At 38.2% G+C, this 18,369-nt stretch overlaps 2 protein-coding genes across 5 annotated transcripts; one reads left to right on the plus strand and one right to left on the minus strand.

Annotated features, from left to right (window-relative positions):
* The first annotated feature begins 23 nt into the window (after positions 1-23).
* On the plus strand, positions 24-17,129 carry MITD1 (microtubule interacting and trafficking domain containing 1). Of its 4 annotated transcripts, none has more exons than XM_032877852.1 (8): positions 24-195; positions 2,435-2,536; positions 4,288-4,424; positions 4,505-4,591; positions 5,288-5,403; positions 6,306-6,366; positions 7,556-7,741; positions 17,029-17,129. In XM_032877852.1, exons 1-7 carry the CDS (start codon positions 45-47, stop codon positions 7,655-7,657), a joined length of 756 nt encoding a protein of 251 aa, XP_032733743.1. In that variant the 5' UTR covers positions 24-44; the 3' UTR covers positions 7,658-7,741; positions 17,029-17,129. The 4 variants fall into 4 exon arrangements, with proteins under 4 accessions (XP_032733743.1, XP_032733744.1, XP_032733745.1 ...); XM_032877853.1 differs by lacking the exon at positions 17,029-17,129 and adding an exon at positions 12,113-12,210; XM_032877854.1 differs by lacking the exons at positions 7,556-7,741; positions 17,029-17,129 and adding an exon at positions 6,471-7,238.
* On the minus strand, positions 16,132-17,372 carry LIPT1 (lipoyltransferase 1). Its single transcript, XM_032877851.1, has one exon. It carries the CDS (start codon positions 17,287-17,289, stop codon positions 16,168-16,170), a length of 1,122 nt encoding a protein of 373 aa, XP_032733742.1. The 5' UTR covers positions 17,290-17,372; the 3' UTR covers positions 16,132-16,167.
* Between the last annotated feature and the right edge of the window lie 997 nt (positions 17,373-18,369).

Genomic DNA, 18,369 nt, shown 5'->3' on the forward strand with positions numbered 1-18,369 from the left:
CTGGGCTCTGGTTGGGTTTGGGGGCGAAGGAGAGTTTCGGAGCTATGGCGAAGTCCAGAAGGGAGGTGGATTCCCAGAGCGTGGCTGCGTTCACCGTGTTAAAGCGGGCGGTGGAGCTAGACTCGGAGTCCCAGTACCAGCAGGCTCTGGTTTGTTACCAAGAGGGGATAGACCTGCTCATGCAGGTTCTGAGAGGTGAGCAGGAAGCCGTGGAGAGAGGATTAGAAGAAAGGAACTGGATCCCCGTGGTATCTGGGGCGGAGTGAAAGTTGAAGATCCTTTCTGTGAAAGGAAATAAGTGCAGAAGGTTGATATTCTACAGAACAAGTGGACTGGTTTCTTTTATATCTTTAATAGATGTTATCAAATAAGAGGGACAGTACTCTCGATTTTTAAGAGACAGAATAAAATGTAATATATAAACTTTCATAGGACTAGTTTTGAGCAAAATGTAAAAGACATTTTTGGATCAGTTTGGAAAGTTTGAGTAACTTGGGTACTCAAGATTGGGTAACACTCAAATTACTGACTTTGTTAAGCAGTATGGTATTTTTGAAAGCTGTCTTTGGTTTTTAGAGATGTAGACTGAAGTGTCCTGGGAAGAATTTGTCATGATGGCTGAATTTAATTTTAAGGAAAAAAAAAAAAAAAACGGAGCAAATATGGCAAAATGTGGCAAATCTACATGATGGATAATAAGGGTGTTCATTACACTATGATTACTTTTCTGTTTAGACATTTTGGTTAGAAGTAAACAAAAATAAAATCATGTAGCAGTAAAAGAAAAGAAAAAACATTTGTAAGAAACGTGTGTACTGAATTTCAGCGGGAGAAATGCATAGGATTGTGGGTGGGGCAGCCAGACTTTATCTGTCCTGTAGTTACTCAATTTTGAGAAGTACCCAAACAACCATTAACAGCTAGTACAATTCCTGGCCTGTAGTAGACACCCAGTAATTAGGTATTAAACTGATTTTAGACTGGCCCCTGCTCCACACCCTCTGGGGCTCCCATTCTGGCCTAAGATCTCCCCATTGTGCCTTTTAGGGTAAGTGTTACAGAAGCTTTGAAAAGACAGCAGAGAGTGGGGTGATTTGGTCAGATCTGTAAAACTACAGGAGCATCTGGGTGACTCAGTTGGTTAAGCATCTGACTTCAGCTCAGGTCATGATACTGGAGTTCTGAGATAGAGCAGCCCACTGGGTTCCACACACAGCTAGCTGAGACTCTGCTTCTCCTTCTGCCCCTCCCCCATACTCATACCCCTCACCCATCCTGCGTGCCCATACTCTCTCAAAATCCAACCAAAAAAAAAAGAACTATAAAACTGCTTTGGGAAAGCTCATTTGATGATGATAATGATGGTGATGATAAGAGTAATTATCATTTATAAGTGCTGAGTGGTGGCACTGTGCGGAGTACATCAAAATCATGATCTTGTTTCATCCCTACAATTGCCCTATAAAGTAGGAGGTGATATCATTCTCATTTGCAGCATAACATTAAGCTTTTCAGTTCTACCACAATTAGTTGGGTCACAATTGGAGCCCAGAGTTTTAAAGACTCAGGTATACTGACTGCCAAAATGACAGTGTACCCTGTTGGTCAGGTGGAGCCCTGCTAAAGTTCTGGTGTTTTAGGATTTGTTTGTTGGAACACTGCTCAAGTTCTGGCACTCTGGGAATCTGAATCAGGAGAATCACAGTTTTGCTCCAGTGTGCTCTGCTGATTCTATGTGGAATTTAAGAAACAAACAAGCAAAAAAAAAAAAAAAAAAAAAAAAAGAGGGAGGCAAACCAAGAAACAGACTCATAACTATAGAGAATAAACTGATGGGAGTTTAAAAATGAAATTATTATGGAAAATATAAGCAATATCAAAAGGACGGAATGAAGAAACTAGAAGTGAGTTGGTGACTGGGTTTTGGGGGTGGGGCTTGGGGTAAGCTTTTATTGATAATGTATATTTAAAAAATACCTTACATTTTTGGGGTGGTTGGGAAAATGATTGAACATGAACTATAATGGGGAAGTCTGAAAGAGAAGCTGGTTTTGTGGAAGAAAGATAGATATTGTTTGCTGTGTTTTGATTATGCTAAGATTTCAGGCTTGTGGCTTATTAGACAAAATAGTTATCAGACTCAGGTTTGACATGTAATAAGCCCCCTTTGTCACCTCTCCAAATTTGGGGTCCCTGCCAGTGAGGCACAATTTCAGAATCTCGACTCCTATATAAAGCTGTTTCAGAGGCTTAGTGTAAAAAATGAAGGTCTTGTGTGATCAGGGCAAATTTGAGCCCATTTGTGCATTTTAGGACTGAGGCAAACCATGTCTAAGGATAGGAAATTTGTAGAAGACTTGAGAAACTGGAAATAATGCCTGTACTAACTAGAAAAATTCTTTGGAAATTTGAGAATGTATTTTTAAATTTGTAGGTACCAGAGATGACACAAAGAAATCTAATCTCAGAAAGCAAATTACTGGCTACATGGATAGAGCAGAAATAGTGAAGAAATACTTGGATCAAGAAAAAGAAGGTAAAGAGGCTGATTTACAGAATGTGTCTATAAGCTGTTGCAACAAAGCCCATTTCCTGCCTTGTTTTTGGCTCTGCCTTTTGGAACTCTTTGTGGTCTGGACCATTTAAGCCTAGAGGTTTACTCTGCATTTCCACTTCCCTATACATAATCTATTCTTAACCTTTTTTGGGGGATCCCGGGGGGAGGTGGTTTTCACATACCCTGTTGAGAATCTGACGAGAGCTATACATACTGCAAACTCTGCATGCTCCTTTAAGGAATTCACAGATCCCCATGAAGCTTAGTGTGAACTGCAGTTGAAAGAATACTGCACAGAAATAGGGAATGTAAATCCTATATTTTATTTGTATTTGCCTTTAGAAAAGGACCAAAATGTTGAAGTAGCTAAAGAAACTCCTGGGACCTCTTTAGGATTTTGCTGTGAATCAAAACATTTCAGGAGTTAAGTATTCCTAACGACTAGAGATGCCGTAGGTGTTCTTCTCTACTTAGTAGTCTTATTCTTGGCTTCAGCTCAGGTCTTGATCTCAAGGTTGTGAGATTGAGCCCTGTGTTGGGCTCTGTGTGCAGGCAGCATAGAGTCTGCTTAAGATTCTCTCTCCCTCTGCCCCTCCCCGCACCCTGCTCTAAATAAATAAATAAATAAGTAAAATCTTCAAAAGATCCATTTAAAAAAAAACAAACAACACATCAGTGGCTCCAGCCCTCAGCTGTTCTTCTTCACTGTCCTTATACAGCAACCCCCCACCCACCTTCCTAGTATTCTGTATGGGCCCATACCATGGGTATCTCCCTCCCGGAGCTCATCTGTGGGTTGGAATAAAATAGTGTTTTCTTCACCCTAAATTGAAATGTACAATGAAATTTCCTTTTAGAACATGGGTGAAATATAGTACCATCAGCATTGTGTTTTGAATACATTGGCTTGAAAACTGATGCATAGTTGCTAATATTATATTTGTGGAAACATTAGGAACAGAATCCAAACTTCTGGTTTTTAAATAAACTTTAAATATGCAACCATCATATAAATTAGGAACTGCCATTAGGGGTCATATTGTTAAAAAATCTTAAGGGTCTGTGATAATGAATTAATAATTGTTCATTTGGAAGGAACAAAAACAGTGGAACTATTTTACTGATCCTGTGGCATCCTAGTCATTGGCTTGGGTTGTTAAGAAGTGCTATGAATTTCTGCGTAAAATATTCTCTGTAAGTTCTAAGAAAGACTTCTAAACTCCATATAATACTGCATTTACATGTTTCGTACTTTAGCTATTAAATTGAGGATATAAAAAGACTTAAATCTGAAGAGGACAAGGTAGCCCCTGAGTTCTAGCTTATGGTTCTACTCACGGTGACAGAATGTCAGCTGTCATACATCTAGGCTTCTCTTGAATCAACTGCCTGGTCTATAGGATTCGACTCAAGAACATGTTCCAGGAAATCTCTGGAACTTTCCTACTTGGCATCCATGAAGATAGAAGTCACTTACGGAATTGTTTGCGTTATTTATCTCTGTGTATAGCATCTTATATTATCCCTCGTATATCTGTAGTAGGTATTCAGATATGTTTGCTGAGTGGAGAAGTTAAGAAAATGAACTCGTACCTGATCCTGATTAATCACTGTATGTAAATATGTGTAAAAAGAAAATAAGTGGTCGCTGATTTTATTATTATTTTATTATTGATCTTTATTATTATTTTATTATTGAAATTATTATTGAAACAATTATTGTTTTGTAGATGGAAAATATCACGAGCAGATTAAAATAGAAGAGAATGCAACAGGTTTCAGTTATGAGTCGCTTTTTCAAAAATACCTTCATGAAACAGTTACAGAAGTTTGGATACAAGATCCTTATATTAGGCAGATTCATCAGGTAAGTGAAGTGTACAAAAGTATGATGAAATGTTATTTAAAATGTATGAGTTAATAATAACCTATCCCAATGTCTTTCAGCTATATAACTTTCTTCGATTTTGTGAGATGCTTATTAAGAAACCATGTAAAGTAAAAACTATTCATCTTCTCACCTCTCTGGATGAAGTAGGTATCTGGAAGCATTTACTTTCTTTGTTAACTTTATTCAGTTACGAGATGTAGTTTGAGTAAGGAAAATGTGGACACACTTCAGCTAGAACTATTTCTTTGGGAATTATCTAACAATAGGCCTAAAATACCTGCCAAGAAATATTGTTGATTTTTTTCTGATTTTGTTTTACCTTGGTTTGGCCACTTTGCTAAACTCTCAGATTCAAGTAGCTTGTCAGTTTAGTCTCTTATATGTTCCAGGAGATGATCACATGCCTGCACTATAGGTAATTTTGTCTCTTCTTTACCAGTGATTATATCTCTTTTTCTTGATTTATTGTATTGGCCTTTGGGTGGATCATAGCATGATAGTGAGCATTTCCATCTTGATTTTGACTTAAATAGGAATGCTTCTAAATAAACCAGATTCCTAGGATTAATTTGAAAAGAAAGCAGCCCCATCTGAATAACTAAACAGCACTACTAAAACACATTTTAGGAGAAGGGACAGAATGGTGTTATGTACACATTAGAAAAAAACATTTTCATAAAAACAAGTGCTATTAAACTGCTTCATACTCCAGTTAATAGACTTTGAAACTAGTATAGAATCTTTCCCATTTTAATTCATCCATGATACACATTGCACAGCTTAATAATAATTTAAAATACTAATAACTGAACAGAAAATTGTATTTTTCCTATTAACAGGGTAGTGGGAAACAGCAGCAAAGTAGTGGTCTGCAAGAAATAAAAGAGTCACTCCAGAATCATGGGGTGCTGTTGGAAATAGAATATTCTTCTTCAGTTCATGACCGAGAAATTAGGTTAGTGTATTCCAATATTTTAATTTTTATGCTGTTGAAAATACTTATTTTTATTTCTTTTAATACCTTTATATAATTGTATATAAATATTCAGTTTATTAAAATTTTAAGTAAAGCTCAATTTTAGTATCTTTTCACTTTTGAGAAAAAAAAATCTGGCTTATTATGTCTGAGTTCATAATGGAATTCATAATGGAATAAATTTTATGTGTTCTATTTCATGTCAGAAGAGGAAGTACTTTTCTATTCAAGTACGTAGTGTTATGGTATTGGAATGATTTTCTGATGATAATATTTAATATTCTGATGATTTTAGTATTCTTACAATTTATTCAATAATCTCATAGGTGTGATAGTATGCAACAGTGTCTAGAAGGAAACAGTATATGCAGGTATTTTAGTAGTGTGTTCCTGTATTTAGCACAGTGGCTTTCATACATTTATAGTAACTGCACCCTTAGTTTTAATGAAAACTTAAGCACAACCTAAATGCAGAGCAGGTGAAAATGCAGTGCTGTGGTTGAAGCAGAGGTAGGATACAGAGCTCTTCTTGCTTATGTCCTCCATCTCTAGGTAGGGAAACCCCTGTAACACATTATAGTCTGCCTGAATACATGTAGCGAAACAGGAAGGTTTTGTCAGAAATCTGAAATTCAAGAGTAAGATTTAATTGAATTGTCACAGTTGTTACTGGCTAATCACATCAATTAATGGTTTCTTTGGATATTTTTATTTCATTGTAGACATAGTCCATGAGTAACCCCTGGTTTGGTTCAACTCATGGCACTGCAGAAAGTGATTTTCTTTGTTAGGAGGAAATGTTGCTGGTGCTTGCTACACACACCTTTGATAACTGTCTGACCTAAATTTCTGGAATATAATACTGTATACTATTTCAATAGGTTTAATAATGGATGGATGATTAAGATTGGAAGGGGACTTGACTATTTTAAGAAACCACAGGTAGGATATAGTCTTATGAGTATGTTAAACTCTGTTTGTATCATTTTAACAACATGGCTGTGGGTATCTTTAATTAAAAAAAAACTCTTTTCTTCTCTTCTTAGAGTCGTTTTTCCCTTGGATATTGTGATTTTGATTTAAGACCATGTCATGAAACAACAGTGGACATTTTTCATAATAAGCACACAAAAAAAATATGATGGGTAGCAGCTTAATTTGCATTATATATTTCTATTTTAAGTGAATATTGATTTTGTTACTTTGGACAGATCATTCCTATAATTATGAGTTTAACAATAAATTTTTACATTTCTACTAATTTATGGATCCATTTTTCAGTTATGTAACCAATCCTAAATATTTTTATAAATACATTATTCAGTAGATTTACAGCATTTCCAGTCACAAGGTTAATTTGAATATTTTACTAGCTTTCTCTTATTTGACTGTTGGAGAATGAATCAATAAATAATGAGCACCAATTATGAAAATGAATTGGATGTTAATCTTGCCCCAGGAGTTTAGCATCTGGGAGGAAACATCATGGATTAGAGTATTCTTTTAAGAGGCAGATGGGCTTGTGGGTCTAATAACCAGGAAAAAAATGTTAATTTTATTACAATTATGTGTCCCTGTTAGAAATTCACCAACATTCATTTATCCAGTATCACTTTACTCCATAAAAGCAAATCAACCTGCTTAGTTATGCACATACATTTTGCTGCTTATTCAACCTTGGTTGGCACATTTGTAAAGCTTTGCAGCTTATAATCAACTGTTCTGGGTAAGCTTATCCATCCAGATGCCAGTTGACTGGTTGGGGATGAAGACTAGGTTCCATGGAGATAGGCTGGGATTGGGGATAAAGGTAGGAATAACGGGCAGTCCAGAAGCTTAAAGAATAAGCTAAGCCAGTGGAGGGAAATAGAAGTACTCATGTTGGGGAATACATGCATATAAACATCATATCTGGAGAAGACTGAAGATTACCTTCAAGATTAAATAGTGTTTGTAGGACCAAAGCCAGGTAGAAGCCATGGGAATAAGGTCAGGCAGAGTGGTCCTGGGTGACTTGGACACCAGGTTTATGTTTTACCTCTGGGAGCCAGCAGTCACCTGACTGAGTTGACATAAAAGACCAACAAGGGATTCCAGAAAAGTTCCTAATGTTTTTGTTTAATATTTTCAGGTTCAGGTGCTGATAATGCTGAACCTGAAAAGTCTCAAGCCAGTTTGTCAAGCTTTTTCATATGGAAATTCAGGGTCTCAGGAGAGCAAGTGTTGGACTTAATCAGAAGTTACTTTCTGCAAAGTATTGTAGCTTATTTTGCCAGGTGCCTATCAGGATGTGGAAGTAGAAGGGCTTTTCATTCAGGTGAGAACATGTATTAGACCTCCTCCTTTTTATGTTAAAATAACCACTCTGATTTCTTCTAGAGCATGTGAATCTATCACTATAGAGATTCAGCAGTCACAACCCTATGAAATTAACTTTGGGTTAACCAACCTACATAGGGATACTGCCTAAGAGGTACTGATATTTAAGGGAGCACCTATCCATTATTTATAGTAATGGATAAAGCAATAATGCATCCATTATTCTAGATATTTGAAATCTATCCCCAGATCCAACTAAAACATTAGAAGACTACCATATGCAAGTTACTTATTAAATATATCAAGAAATGTGCAAGAACTGTGTGAGAAAACTGTAAACTTTATGGAAGAATGTAAAAGAAAACTAGGAAAGACAATTATATTCTTGAATGGGAAGGCGTAATAAGATGTTATTTCTCCCTAATTTGTAAATTAAATGACAAATAGACTAACACTAGGAGACTTGCTTGACAAGTCTAGAGACAAAAAGTTATATATATTTTTAAAGTATGGGCATAAGAATGAACAAATCAGTGGGGTAGAGTAAAGAGTCTGGAAACACCTGAGAGAGAAAGTAAATGTGTATATGGGTCCTTAATGCACAACAAAGGTATGATTCATATTAGTGGGGAAAGAGTAGACTATTCAATAAATGTTTGGAAAGAAACATTAGATCTCTACCTCACATAGAGGTTATTCTGTTAAAGAGCTAATTAAATGAAAAAAAATTTTTTTTTTCCCTAAGATTTTATCCACTTGGGAGAAAGAGAACATGAGAGAGAGACAGATAGCAAGGGCAGAGATATAGAGGGAAAAGCAGGCTCCCTGCTGAGCAGGGAACCTGATGTGGGACTCCATCCCAGGACTCTGGGATCATGACCCGAACCAAGGCAGATGCTTAATTGACTGAGCCATCCAGGTGCCCTGAAAAAAAAGTTAATGCTCCACTAAATATACTAGGTATAACACAAAACCCAGGAATTATCAAGGAAAGGAAAAGGCAAAAGATTTGATAATGTAAATATTGAAAACTTGAGAGAACCATAAAAAGTTATGTTGACATCAAATTTATAGCATATAGAGAAAGGGTGAATAGTACTATTATATAAGGAAGATAGCCAGATTTTCCAGAAGTGAATTCAATCTTGCCTCCCTTAGCCTTACCAAGAACTTTGCCCTTTGAGTGATCTTTTCCTCTCTGCTGGATTGTTTCTGCCAGTACAGACCTGCCCAGCAGGAACAAACTCCCTAAAGTTCTCTATACAATTTTTTCCCATTTCCTTACCACGTATTAATACTTCAGTGCACTTTAACCAGGCTACCCAATCATTCCACTGAAATTCCTCTTGTCAAGGTCACCAATGACTTCCATTATTACCATATCTGGTGGGTACTTCCTAACCTTCATATTACTTGAACTTTCAGGAGTATTTGACCCAATTGGCCACTCCCTTCTTAAAGTTCTTAAATTCCATGAAACATACTTTCCTTCTCCTCCATCCTGTCTTTTAAATATTGGTATTCTCCTAAATTAGATATTAAGTAGAACCACTTTTTTTTTTTAATCTACACTCTCTCTCACGTGATTATACCAGTAATTTCTTATTGAAAAGCCACAGAAACTGTTCTTACCTGATGTAAGCAAAAAAGGGATTATAAAGATAGTGGGTAGTTCCAACCATCACCCCAAGAGTTACAGACTGGGCCTTGGAAGTGCTGCAGTGAAAAAACCCGTATCTAGAATCACATCACAGAACTAATTGTTGGTACCACTGCTGACCTTAAGGCAGCCTGAACTTTTTTTTTTTTTTTTTTAAAGATTTTATTTGTTTAGTTGACACACAGAGATTACAAGTAGGCAGAGAGGCAGGCAGAGAGAGAGGAGGAAGCAGGCTCCCCGCAGAGCAGAGAGCCCAATGCGGGGCTCGATCCCAGGACCCTGGGACCATGACCTGAGCTGAAGGCAGAGGCTTTAACCCACTGAGCCACCCAGGCGCCCCAAGGCAGCCTGAACTTTAAGTAGCCTTATTACCACTTCTATCATTTAAATTATTGGGCACTTAAACGCTGCCATGTTTAGCACCTCTATCCCAGAAATTCAGGCCCTGGTACTACTGCCAGAGAAGGGTTTTCCCCACCCTAGGTTCACTTCATCATGTTCCATTTAGAGTCTGAAGCAAGTACATCAGATTGTTCTAAGTCATGTACCCTTACCCTAGATTCAAGAGAGGCTTAGGAAGAGAGTACAGTGAAAATTTCAGTGTCCGTAGAGGGGAGTGTTGTTGTTTTTCAACCTCTGGAGTTCCCCAGGTGAAATTCAAAACTGGCGTCCATACACTCAGGGAAAGGAGAGACTAAAGAAAGAGGCAGACCACTCCAGATTGGTAGGTGGGTTTTAATAAGCAATGGAACTTACAAATGAGGCTTGTCTTGGGTGGCTACAAGATAAGTAATCTCCACACATGCCGTGGAGAGATGGTCAAGAATTCATGGAGACCTTGATGGGATACAAGTCACATACACAATCTGGATAGTCTCAGTAACATATTACTCTCTCAAAGCTGAGTCCATGAAGTGGCTTCCAGTGTGAGAGCACTGGGCAGAACACACATTCCAAGGATGGGGAGGGTGTAAAGAGCCTCTGTTTGCCCATATCCAGTTCAGGGGTCAACTGCAGTCACATCCCTTTGACATCTCCAACAGGTGGGTTCTGCCTTGCAGTAAGGTTTTTTAAGTTGGAGAATTCCTCAAAGAGTGGGGGGTCTCAGGTGTTAAACACTTATGCTTTAAGATAAATATAAAGATTCACAAGTATCCATTTTCATGACTTAAAATACTATGTATATGCTGTCACCTCCTAAATATATAAATTAAGCCAAAACTTTCCTTGGAGCTGTGATCCTATAAATTCAGCTGCCTATTTGGCATTTTTTTTCTGGCATTTCAGAAGCACACAGTCATTTCAGATACAGGATGCTGCAACCGAACTTTAGAAACACATTCCCCCACTGGGAATGGTATGGGAGCATCCATCCAGTTGCTCAAATAAGAAGTCTAGGAATCATTCTTGATTCCTCATCTCCTTTATCCTCATATGGAAGCAATCAGAAAATTCTGTGGACTCTCACTGCAAAACATACCTTTTCTATTCCAGGTGATGTTTGGTAAATTTCCCTTTTGGAACTTGAAGTCTTTATCACCTTTCACCTGATGATATCCTCGCTTTTAAGAAACAAATGGTATCAGAAAAGCATGAGTGCTTTATTGCCCCAAAGCACATCATGCCAGGTTTTTATACCTTTCTTGGAAAGCAATTTTAACACATTGCAGCAAATATAATGCATAAAAAATATGCCCATGAGAAATCTCTTCAAAATTGTTTATTTGCTATTTAGTATTGCTGGAGAAGAACAGAAGGACCTGCCTATGAACCCTGACTGAAATGAAGAATGGTTAGACTGCCAATTATGTTTGTCCCAGGAGCCCCTTGAAAAGTAAAATCCTCTTCACTTATTCCACTCCCACACTGAGAACCAGTTACAGGCAAAACCCTGTGTGTCCGCTCCTATCCCTCCCCTTCATCATAAAAAAAAGGGGTGAGATGTGGATCCACTCAGTTACAAGAAAAGAGCTCATAAGAGCTAAATTCACGCGTTAAAATCCTAACCCCCAGTACCTCAGAATATAACTGTATTTGGAGATAGTCTTCAAAGAGTTATAGAGTTAAAATGATGTCTTTAGAGTGGACCCTAATCCAGTAAGATTGGTGTCCTTATAAGAAGTGGAAATTTTTGACATAGATATGCACACTCAGAGGAAACCTAACAGCACCCCAGTTGGTGTTAAAGGTTAATGTGCTTCAAGCTTATGCACTTCTTGCTTGCTGTCGTAAATCCCAGTTTATAGCAGTACTAACCTACTTCCTTTAAGATCCTGCACACTGAGGAACTTGAGGAACAAAGAAACAGATTTTCCAGAAGGTAAGGCTTGACCACACTCAAAAACAGCCACCACTGACCAGGGCATCCTCAGTAAGAGACATATGGGAGCCTTGATTCCTGGTACAGGGGGTGGAGTCCATACTACCTTGCCAGGATAAGGCTCATTGGGCTGCAGGGGCATCCTTTACTGAGAGACACTTAGGAGCCCTGAGTATTGATAGAGCAGAGGATTCTGTAAGATTTTTAGAGCACCGATGATTAACTGCTGAGCACCAACTTCTGCACATAGCACCCCTCACCATTTCCTGCACCTTCCCTTTTAAAAATGTATTTCCCCTAGACAGGAAAGAAGGTCTTTGAGATGTTAATCTCCCATTTTTCCACGTTGCCAACTTCTTTAATAAAGCAACCTTTCCTTTTCCACCAAGACTTACCTCTTGAGTATTGCCTTTGGAGCGGTGAGTTTGGAACTGGCCCTCTGTCTGATATAAGAAAGACCATGTGAGGATACAGCAAGAAGGCAGCTATCTGCAGGCCAAGGAGAGAGGCCACAGGAGACACCAAACCCATTCAGCACTTTGATCTTGGACTTCCTGGCCTCCAGAACTGTGAGAAAATATATTTTTATTATTTAAGCCACATAATCTGTGGTATTTTGTTATGGCAGCCCTAGCAAACTAATATACACTGCTTTATTGTTTCCCTTTAAAAGGAATCAGAATGAAACCTTGTCCTGAAAATGGAAGTCATCCTTAATTTTTGACAAAGACTTAACACAATGTCAGCATCTCCCCACGGGTACTGCCAGCATTACCTCTGCTGGGATTCCTGCAGTAGTCTCCTAAAAGGCTTTCTGCTTCCTGTCTTCTCTTCCTCCAATCCATTCTCCATAGAGCAGATGGAAGAGTCTATAACAACTGCAGTATCATTGCACTTAAAATAAGATCTATGTCTACCTTGGGCTATCTGTCCCTACATGATCTGGTCTCTTTTCTCTCCATCCCCATCTTGCTCCATTCTCCCCCTTGTTCTCACACTTCAATTTGCTTATACTTCCTTTGTAATAACCTTTTACCTGCTTTAGGGCTCTCTGAGTGCTGTTGTGTGGTAGAGTATACTTTAGAAAAATGTTTGCAATAAGATCTCTCAGACCCAGTAGTAATTTTTATAATGACTTTGACATTCCTCCCATGAAGAGGTGGTTATCGATGTTCTCTCCTCTTGGATTTGGGTGCACGTGAGACTATACAAGTTGCTTCCAGGATAAGATATAAAAGGAAATCATTTCTGTTAGGCTTTCTTGAGTCACTTGTTCTGCGAATCCAGCTACCATGCTGTGAGGAAGTTCAGGCAGCCTTGATTAGGCCCAAGTGGAAAGGAATTGAAGCCCTCAACCCATAGGTCCAGCTGAGCTCCCAGGCAACTGCCAGCACCAACTTGCCAGCCATGTGAGCCATCTTGAAACAGGTATTTCCAGCTGTTTAGGCTGTCCTAGCCTATGCCACTGGATCATATGCACTATCCCCATGAAAGCTCAAATTGTAGATTTATGAATAAAATAAATGTTGTTTTAAGCCACTAAGTTTTCGAGTGGTTTGTTAAGAGGCAATAAATAACTGACAAAACTGGGAATGCTCTCCTCCCCATTCCACTCTACTTGGCTGCTTCTCATTTTTCAGGTCTCCATTTCAATGTCCTCTCCCTGATAGCTCTAGGTAGGTAGCCCCTATTATTGTCTGTTTTAACTACCTGGGCTTTTCTTGCCTTATAATTATATACTGATTTGTTTGTGTTAGGCTCGTGTTTTTTAAACTCCAGTCTTGACCTAATAATGGTGATAAAATCATTTTTAAAAGGTAAAATAAAACCAAATATAAAATGTCAAGTAAGTAAATAGTATAGGATAAACATTGCATTGTAAAACTTGTTAGGGATAGATAATATCTGTACGAGTACATTATATAAAACATATTTTTTTACTCTAGTTTTTAAGGAGTTTGATATATAAATTGTCAATTCCTGAGCTCAGTAAGTCTCTTTCACTCACCATGAACATCCAACAACTACAAAGTACCTGGCACATAGTAAGCATTCAGAAAAGACACACTAAATACTGTAGAAATCAGAAGAGTATGTGAGTGAACTATAAAAACACAAAGTGGGGGGCACCTGGGTGGCTCAGTGGGTTAAAGCCTCTGCCTTCGGCTCAGGTCATGATCCCAGGGTCCTGGGATGGAGCCCTGCATCGGGCTCTCTGCTCAGCGGGGAGCCTGCTTCCTCCTCTCTCTCTGCCTGCCTCTCTGCCTACTTGTGATCTCTGTCTGTCAAATAAATAAATAAAATATTAAAAAAAAAACTGGAAAAAAAAAACCACAAAGTGGTTGTCGGCGATGTTACTCTTTGAAGAAATTTGGCAACGAGAAGATGTAAAAACCTTAAGCAGGGATTTTGGGGAGAGAAGAGGCATGAGCATGTTCATTCACTATGTGTGAGGATCCAGTAAGCAGAGACAGAAAACGTAAGATAAAAAATATAAACATTTAATAGTAGAAGGCCCAAAAAGTTTGGAAAGGACAAACATCCAGGTACAACTAGCCTTAAGGGAAAGGTGTTATTTGAGAACGAATGAGAAATGTTGAGAGGAAATGGGGTGCAGGAGGAGCTCATTTATGAAGGCTTCCACTGTCAAATTATAAGTCAAGGTTTGTGACAAGAGGAGTAGAGTTCTGAGTTTAAGAAAAGTGGAAACACTTATGAATAAGGCCTCTGAAGCATGAGGGAGTCAATGGAGAGGAACTGAATCTGACACCAATAGAGCATAAATATAAATATGAAATTGGGTTAATTTGCATGATTATGTGAATTTTCTTCCACCATTGCCTGCCATCTGGGTATGACAGAAGTAAAAATTCAGCTGATGGAATAATAATAAAACAAAGGCCATTGTAGATCAAGAGAGGAAAGCAAATGAGAATGCTGGTAAGATAAGACCGTATACTTGAAAGAATTCAGGGTTGGATAGGAAGGGAGATGAAGCAAGAGATTTTGAGGGTTAAGGGCTTAGAAAAGTGCAATGGGTTTAATTTAACAGGAGAGGACAGTGGATGAGAAAGTACAGCTGATACTTGAATAATGTGGGGGTTAGAGGTGCTGACCATGGCAGTTGAAAATCCCCATAAAACTTTGACTCCCCAAAAAATGTAACTAGTAGCCTACTGAACAGCAGCCTTACTAGTAACCATCAAGACATATTTTGTATGTATTATATACTGTATTCTTACAATGAAGCTAGAAAAAATGTTACTTAAAAATCATAAGAGAGGGGCCCTTGGGTAGCTCAGTCAGTTGGGCGTCTGCCTTTGGCTCAGGTCATGATCTCAGGGTCCTGGGATTGAGTCCCACATTGGGCTCCCTGCTCTGCGGGAAGCCTTCTCCCTCTCACTCTGCCTCTCCCCCTGCTTATGCTCTCTCTCTCTCTCAGATAAATAAAATACTAAAAAAAAATCATAAGTGGGGGCACCTGGGTGGCTCAGTGGGTTGAGCCTCTGCCTTCAGCTTGGGTCATGATCTCAGGTCCTGGGATTGAGCCCCGTGTCAGGATCTCTGCTCGGCAGGGAGCCTGCTTCCCTGCCTCTCTCTGACTGCCTCTCTGCCTACTTGTGATTTCTCTCTCTCTCAAATAAATAAAATATTTTTAAAAAATCGTAAGAGAAAATACATTTATAGCACTGTAAAACATCTACATGTAATTGAAACCATGCAGTTCAAACCCACTCTTCAAGGGTCAACCGTATAATTAAAAGGAAGAATTTTAGATTTTAAATTATCAGAGGTGACAAGAAGCCTGGGTTATATTCCTTAGGGGTGAGAAAAAGAACTAACTCAGAGATCATAGTGTTGAGTATCATATACACCCCCATGATGGTAACAGAAAAAGGAGGAGATATATGTGTGCTAAATGAAAAAAAAATCATTGAAAAAAGAGGACTTAAGAAAACACGGACTAGGTGACAATTCCTAACAGTGAATAGTCACTGAAAGAGACTAGGTCTTTCTTTTCTTTTTTTAAAGATTTCATTTATTTATTTGACAGACAGAGATCACAAGTAGGCAGAGAGGCAGGCAGAGAGAGAGGAGGAAGCAGGCTCCCTGCTGAGCAGAGAGCCCAATGCGGGGCTCGATGTGGGGCTCGTTCCCAGGACCTTGGGATCATGACCTGAGCCAAAGGCAGAGACTTTAACCCACTGAGCCATCCAGGCGCCCCAAGACTAGGTCTTTTTTAAGAGACATATGATGAGGGTGCCTGGCTGGTTCAGTTGGTAGAGCGTATGACTCTTGATCTCTTGATCGATCTCAGGGTTGTGAGTTCAAGCCCCATGTTGGGTGTAGATATTACTTAAAAAAAAAAAAAAAAAGACATACAAGGTACCTTAAACATTTTATTTTCTCATAAAATTGTTAATATTAAGAAATTTATTTGGAATCACATTATTCCCTTAATTTTTTCACAGAGAATATTCCATCTATTGTGTAGTTCATCATCTTCTGGACATGTTCTATGTAAAATATTTGTTAGCATAGTAATTTCATTTGGGCAGAACTTACTGCCAGTAAAACTTGAATTTAATTTGTCACATATTTCCAGTGGCAACCAATGATCAGGTGCTTCAATATTACAGATTTCAATCCTTCCATCCTTTATGTCTATAAATATTTTAATTTCCAAGTGCGACTGTTCATATAATACATTAAAGGAAGTGTTTATACTAAACTTTGGAGTTTTGCCATATATCCACTCCCAGGTCTGTAGTTCTCTGGCTTTGTTATTTATTCCAGGAAAGAGGGTCTCATCTGTTGGATTTATTAGGTTGATATGATTATCAATTTGATGATAAGCAGCATACTCTGCTGCAATAGCATTCATGAGTACTTCGCAGGTCAGAGTGGGATCTTTTTCCAAAAGATTTTTTACTATGGAAGGTATGCTTGCAGTGGCATTGCTCCTGATCCCTTGGTAAGGGCTCTTCAGCAGAGATGACAATGAGGTCCTATCGGTACTACATAATAAAGTGCAATGGTGATATGCAGTAGTCCGGCCAATCTTAGAAGCTGTTCCTGAGATTTTAAACTGTCCATCTAGCAAAAGGTCACATCTTTTGGTGGCCTGTATATCCAGCTGGGGTTGGACAGCATTCAGAGCCCTCACAACTAATTTTAGATTCTGCATTCTGTTGTACTTTTTTTTGGTTGTAAAGAAAGTCAAATTGATATTACCCATATCATGGTAGACTGTTCCTCCTCCACTTCTTCTCCGAGCCAGTTTCACACCTTCTTCTCTCATCAGATTCAGGTTGCACTCCTGCCAAGGATTCTGATGCCTGCCTATTACAACAGAAGGAGAATTTCTCCACAAGAAAAGAACCGGCTTGCCTTCTAGATTCACATGGTCATGGATCCAGTCTTCTACAGCCAGATTTTGATAAATATCACTGGAAACTGACTGGAAAATGAGCCCACTTTTTACTTTGTTTTTAAACCCAGCTGCTGGGACCTTGCGGTTACAAAGTAACTGGAAGCAGTTCTTCATGGAAAATGGGATCAGCATGCTTTTAAAAATGGAAGACTCCGGCACCTATGTGGCTCAGTTGGTTAAGCATCTGCCTTTGGCTCAGGTCATGATGCCAGGGTCTTGGGATCGAGTCCGCATTGGGCTCCCTCATCAGTGGGGAGCCTGGTTCTCCCTCTCCTTCTGCCACTCCCCTGCTTGTTCTGTGAATAAATAAATAAAATCTTAAAAAATAATAATAAAAATGGAAGACAAATTAATCAATTGGGAAAAAGAAAAACTATTTTCTAGCTATTGATTCTTGGTCATTTTAGGTAAACTTTTCCAAGTATCCAGCCAGTTTTCTTGTCTTTTAGCTTTATCCTTAGTCTTTAGCAACTCTATACAGAGTACTCAAAGAAAATAAAGACAAACCTTAAGTAATTTCAGTTGAAACAAAGGGCACAGATTTTTCAAACAATAAATCTGCAAATTCATTATTTAATATCTCAAAGTGAAACCAATTATCCTGAATTCACAGGTAATACATGTTCATTGAGAAAAATGAGAAAATACATATAAAAAGCAAAATAAAAGAATCCATAATACCACCCTATGTGGATAACCACAGTTCACACTTTGGTGTGTACCTGTTTTTTTCTGTGCATGTGTAAACACACATACCACCAAATTGGAACCATACTGTTATTTCAATGTTAAAGCTATTTTTATATCAGCTTTAATGTGTAATATCTCATTGTCATATATACCACAGTTCACTACCAGATCAGTTTCTTAGTTTGTAACTTTAGGTTGTTTATAGTTTTCTGGTGTTATCAATGATATATTAATGAACATCTCTGTGGAAAGCTTTAATTTTGTCCTTAAAATACTTTAAAAAAATAATTCCTATTTGACTTTGAGACTTGGTTTACTAAGTCTCAGTATAATTCAGTTTCAATATAATTCTTTTATTTAGTTTAATATTTAATTAGAATAGACCCCCAAATTTAGGGGAAGAGGCCATTAAAGTATCCAGGTTATACGGAAAGGCTACAATTTCATTATGTTTGGACACTTTACATGTTATTTTTGTTAGCAGTGCTGATGGCAACGGGCTGAAAATACTAGCTATAATAA

The sequence above is a fragment of the Lontra canadensis genome, unplaced genomic scaffold (assembly GCF_010015895.1).
Source record: "Lontra canadensis isolate GAN:19392208 unplaced genomic scaffold, GSC_riverotter_1.0 scaffold61, whole genome shotgun sequence".
NCBI classification, from domain to species: Eukaryota; Metazoa; Chordata; class Mammalia; order Carnivora; family Mustelidae; genus Lontra; species Lontra canadensis.

Coding starts and splice junctions, on each gene's coding strand:
- MITD1 (XM_032877852.1), top strand. CDS start 45: ATGGCGAAGTCCAGAAGGGAGGTGGATTCCCAGAGCGTGGCTGCGTTC. Junction 196..2,434: donor GCTCATGCAGGTTCTGAGAG/GTGAGCAGGAAG, acceptor TTAAATTTGTAG/GTACCAGAGATGACACAAAG. Junction 4,592..5,287: donor TTCTCACCTCTCTGGATGAA/GTAGGTATCTGG, acceptor TCCTATTAACAG/GGTAGTGGGAAACAGCAGCA.
- LIPT1 (XM_032877851.1), bottom strand. CDS start 17,289: ATGCTGATCCCATTTTCCATGAAGAACTGCTTCCAGTTACTTTGTAAC.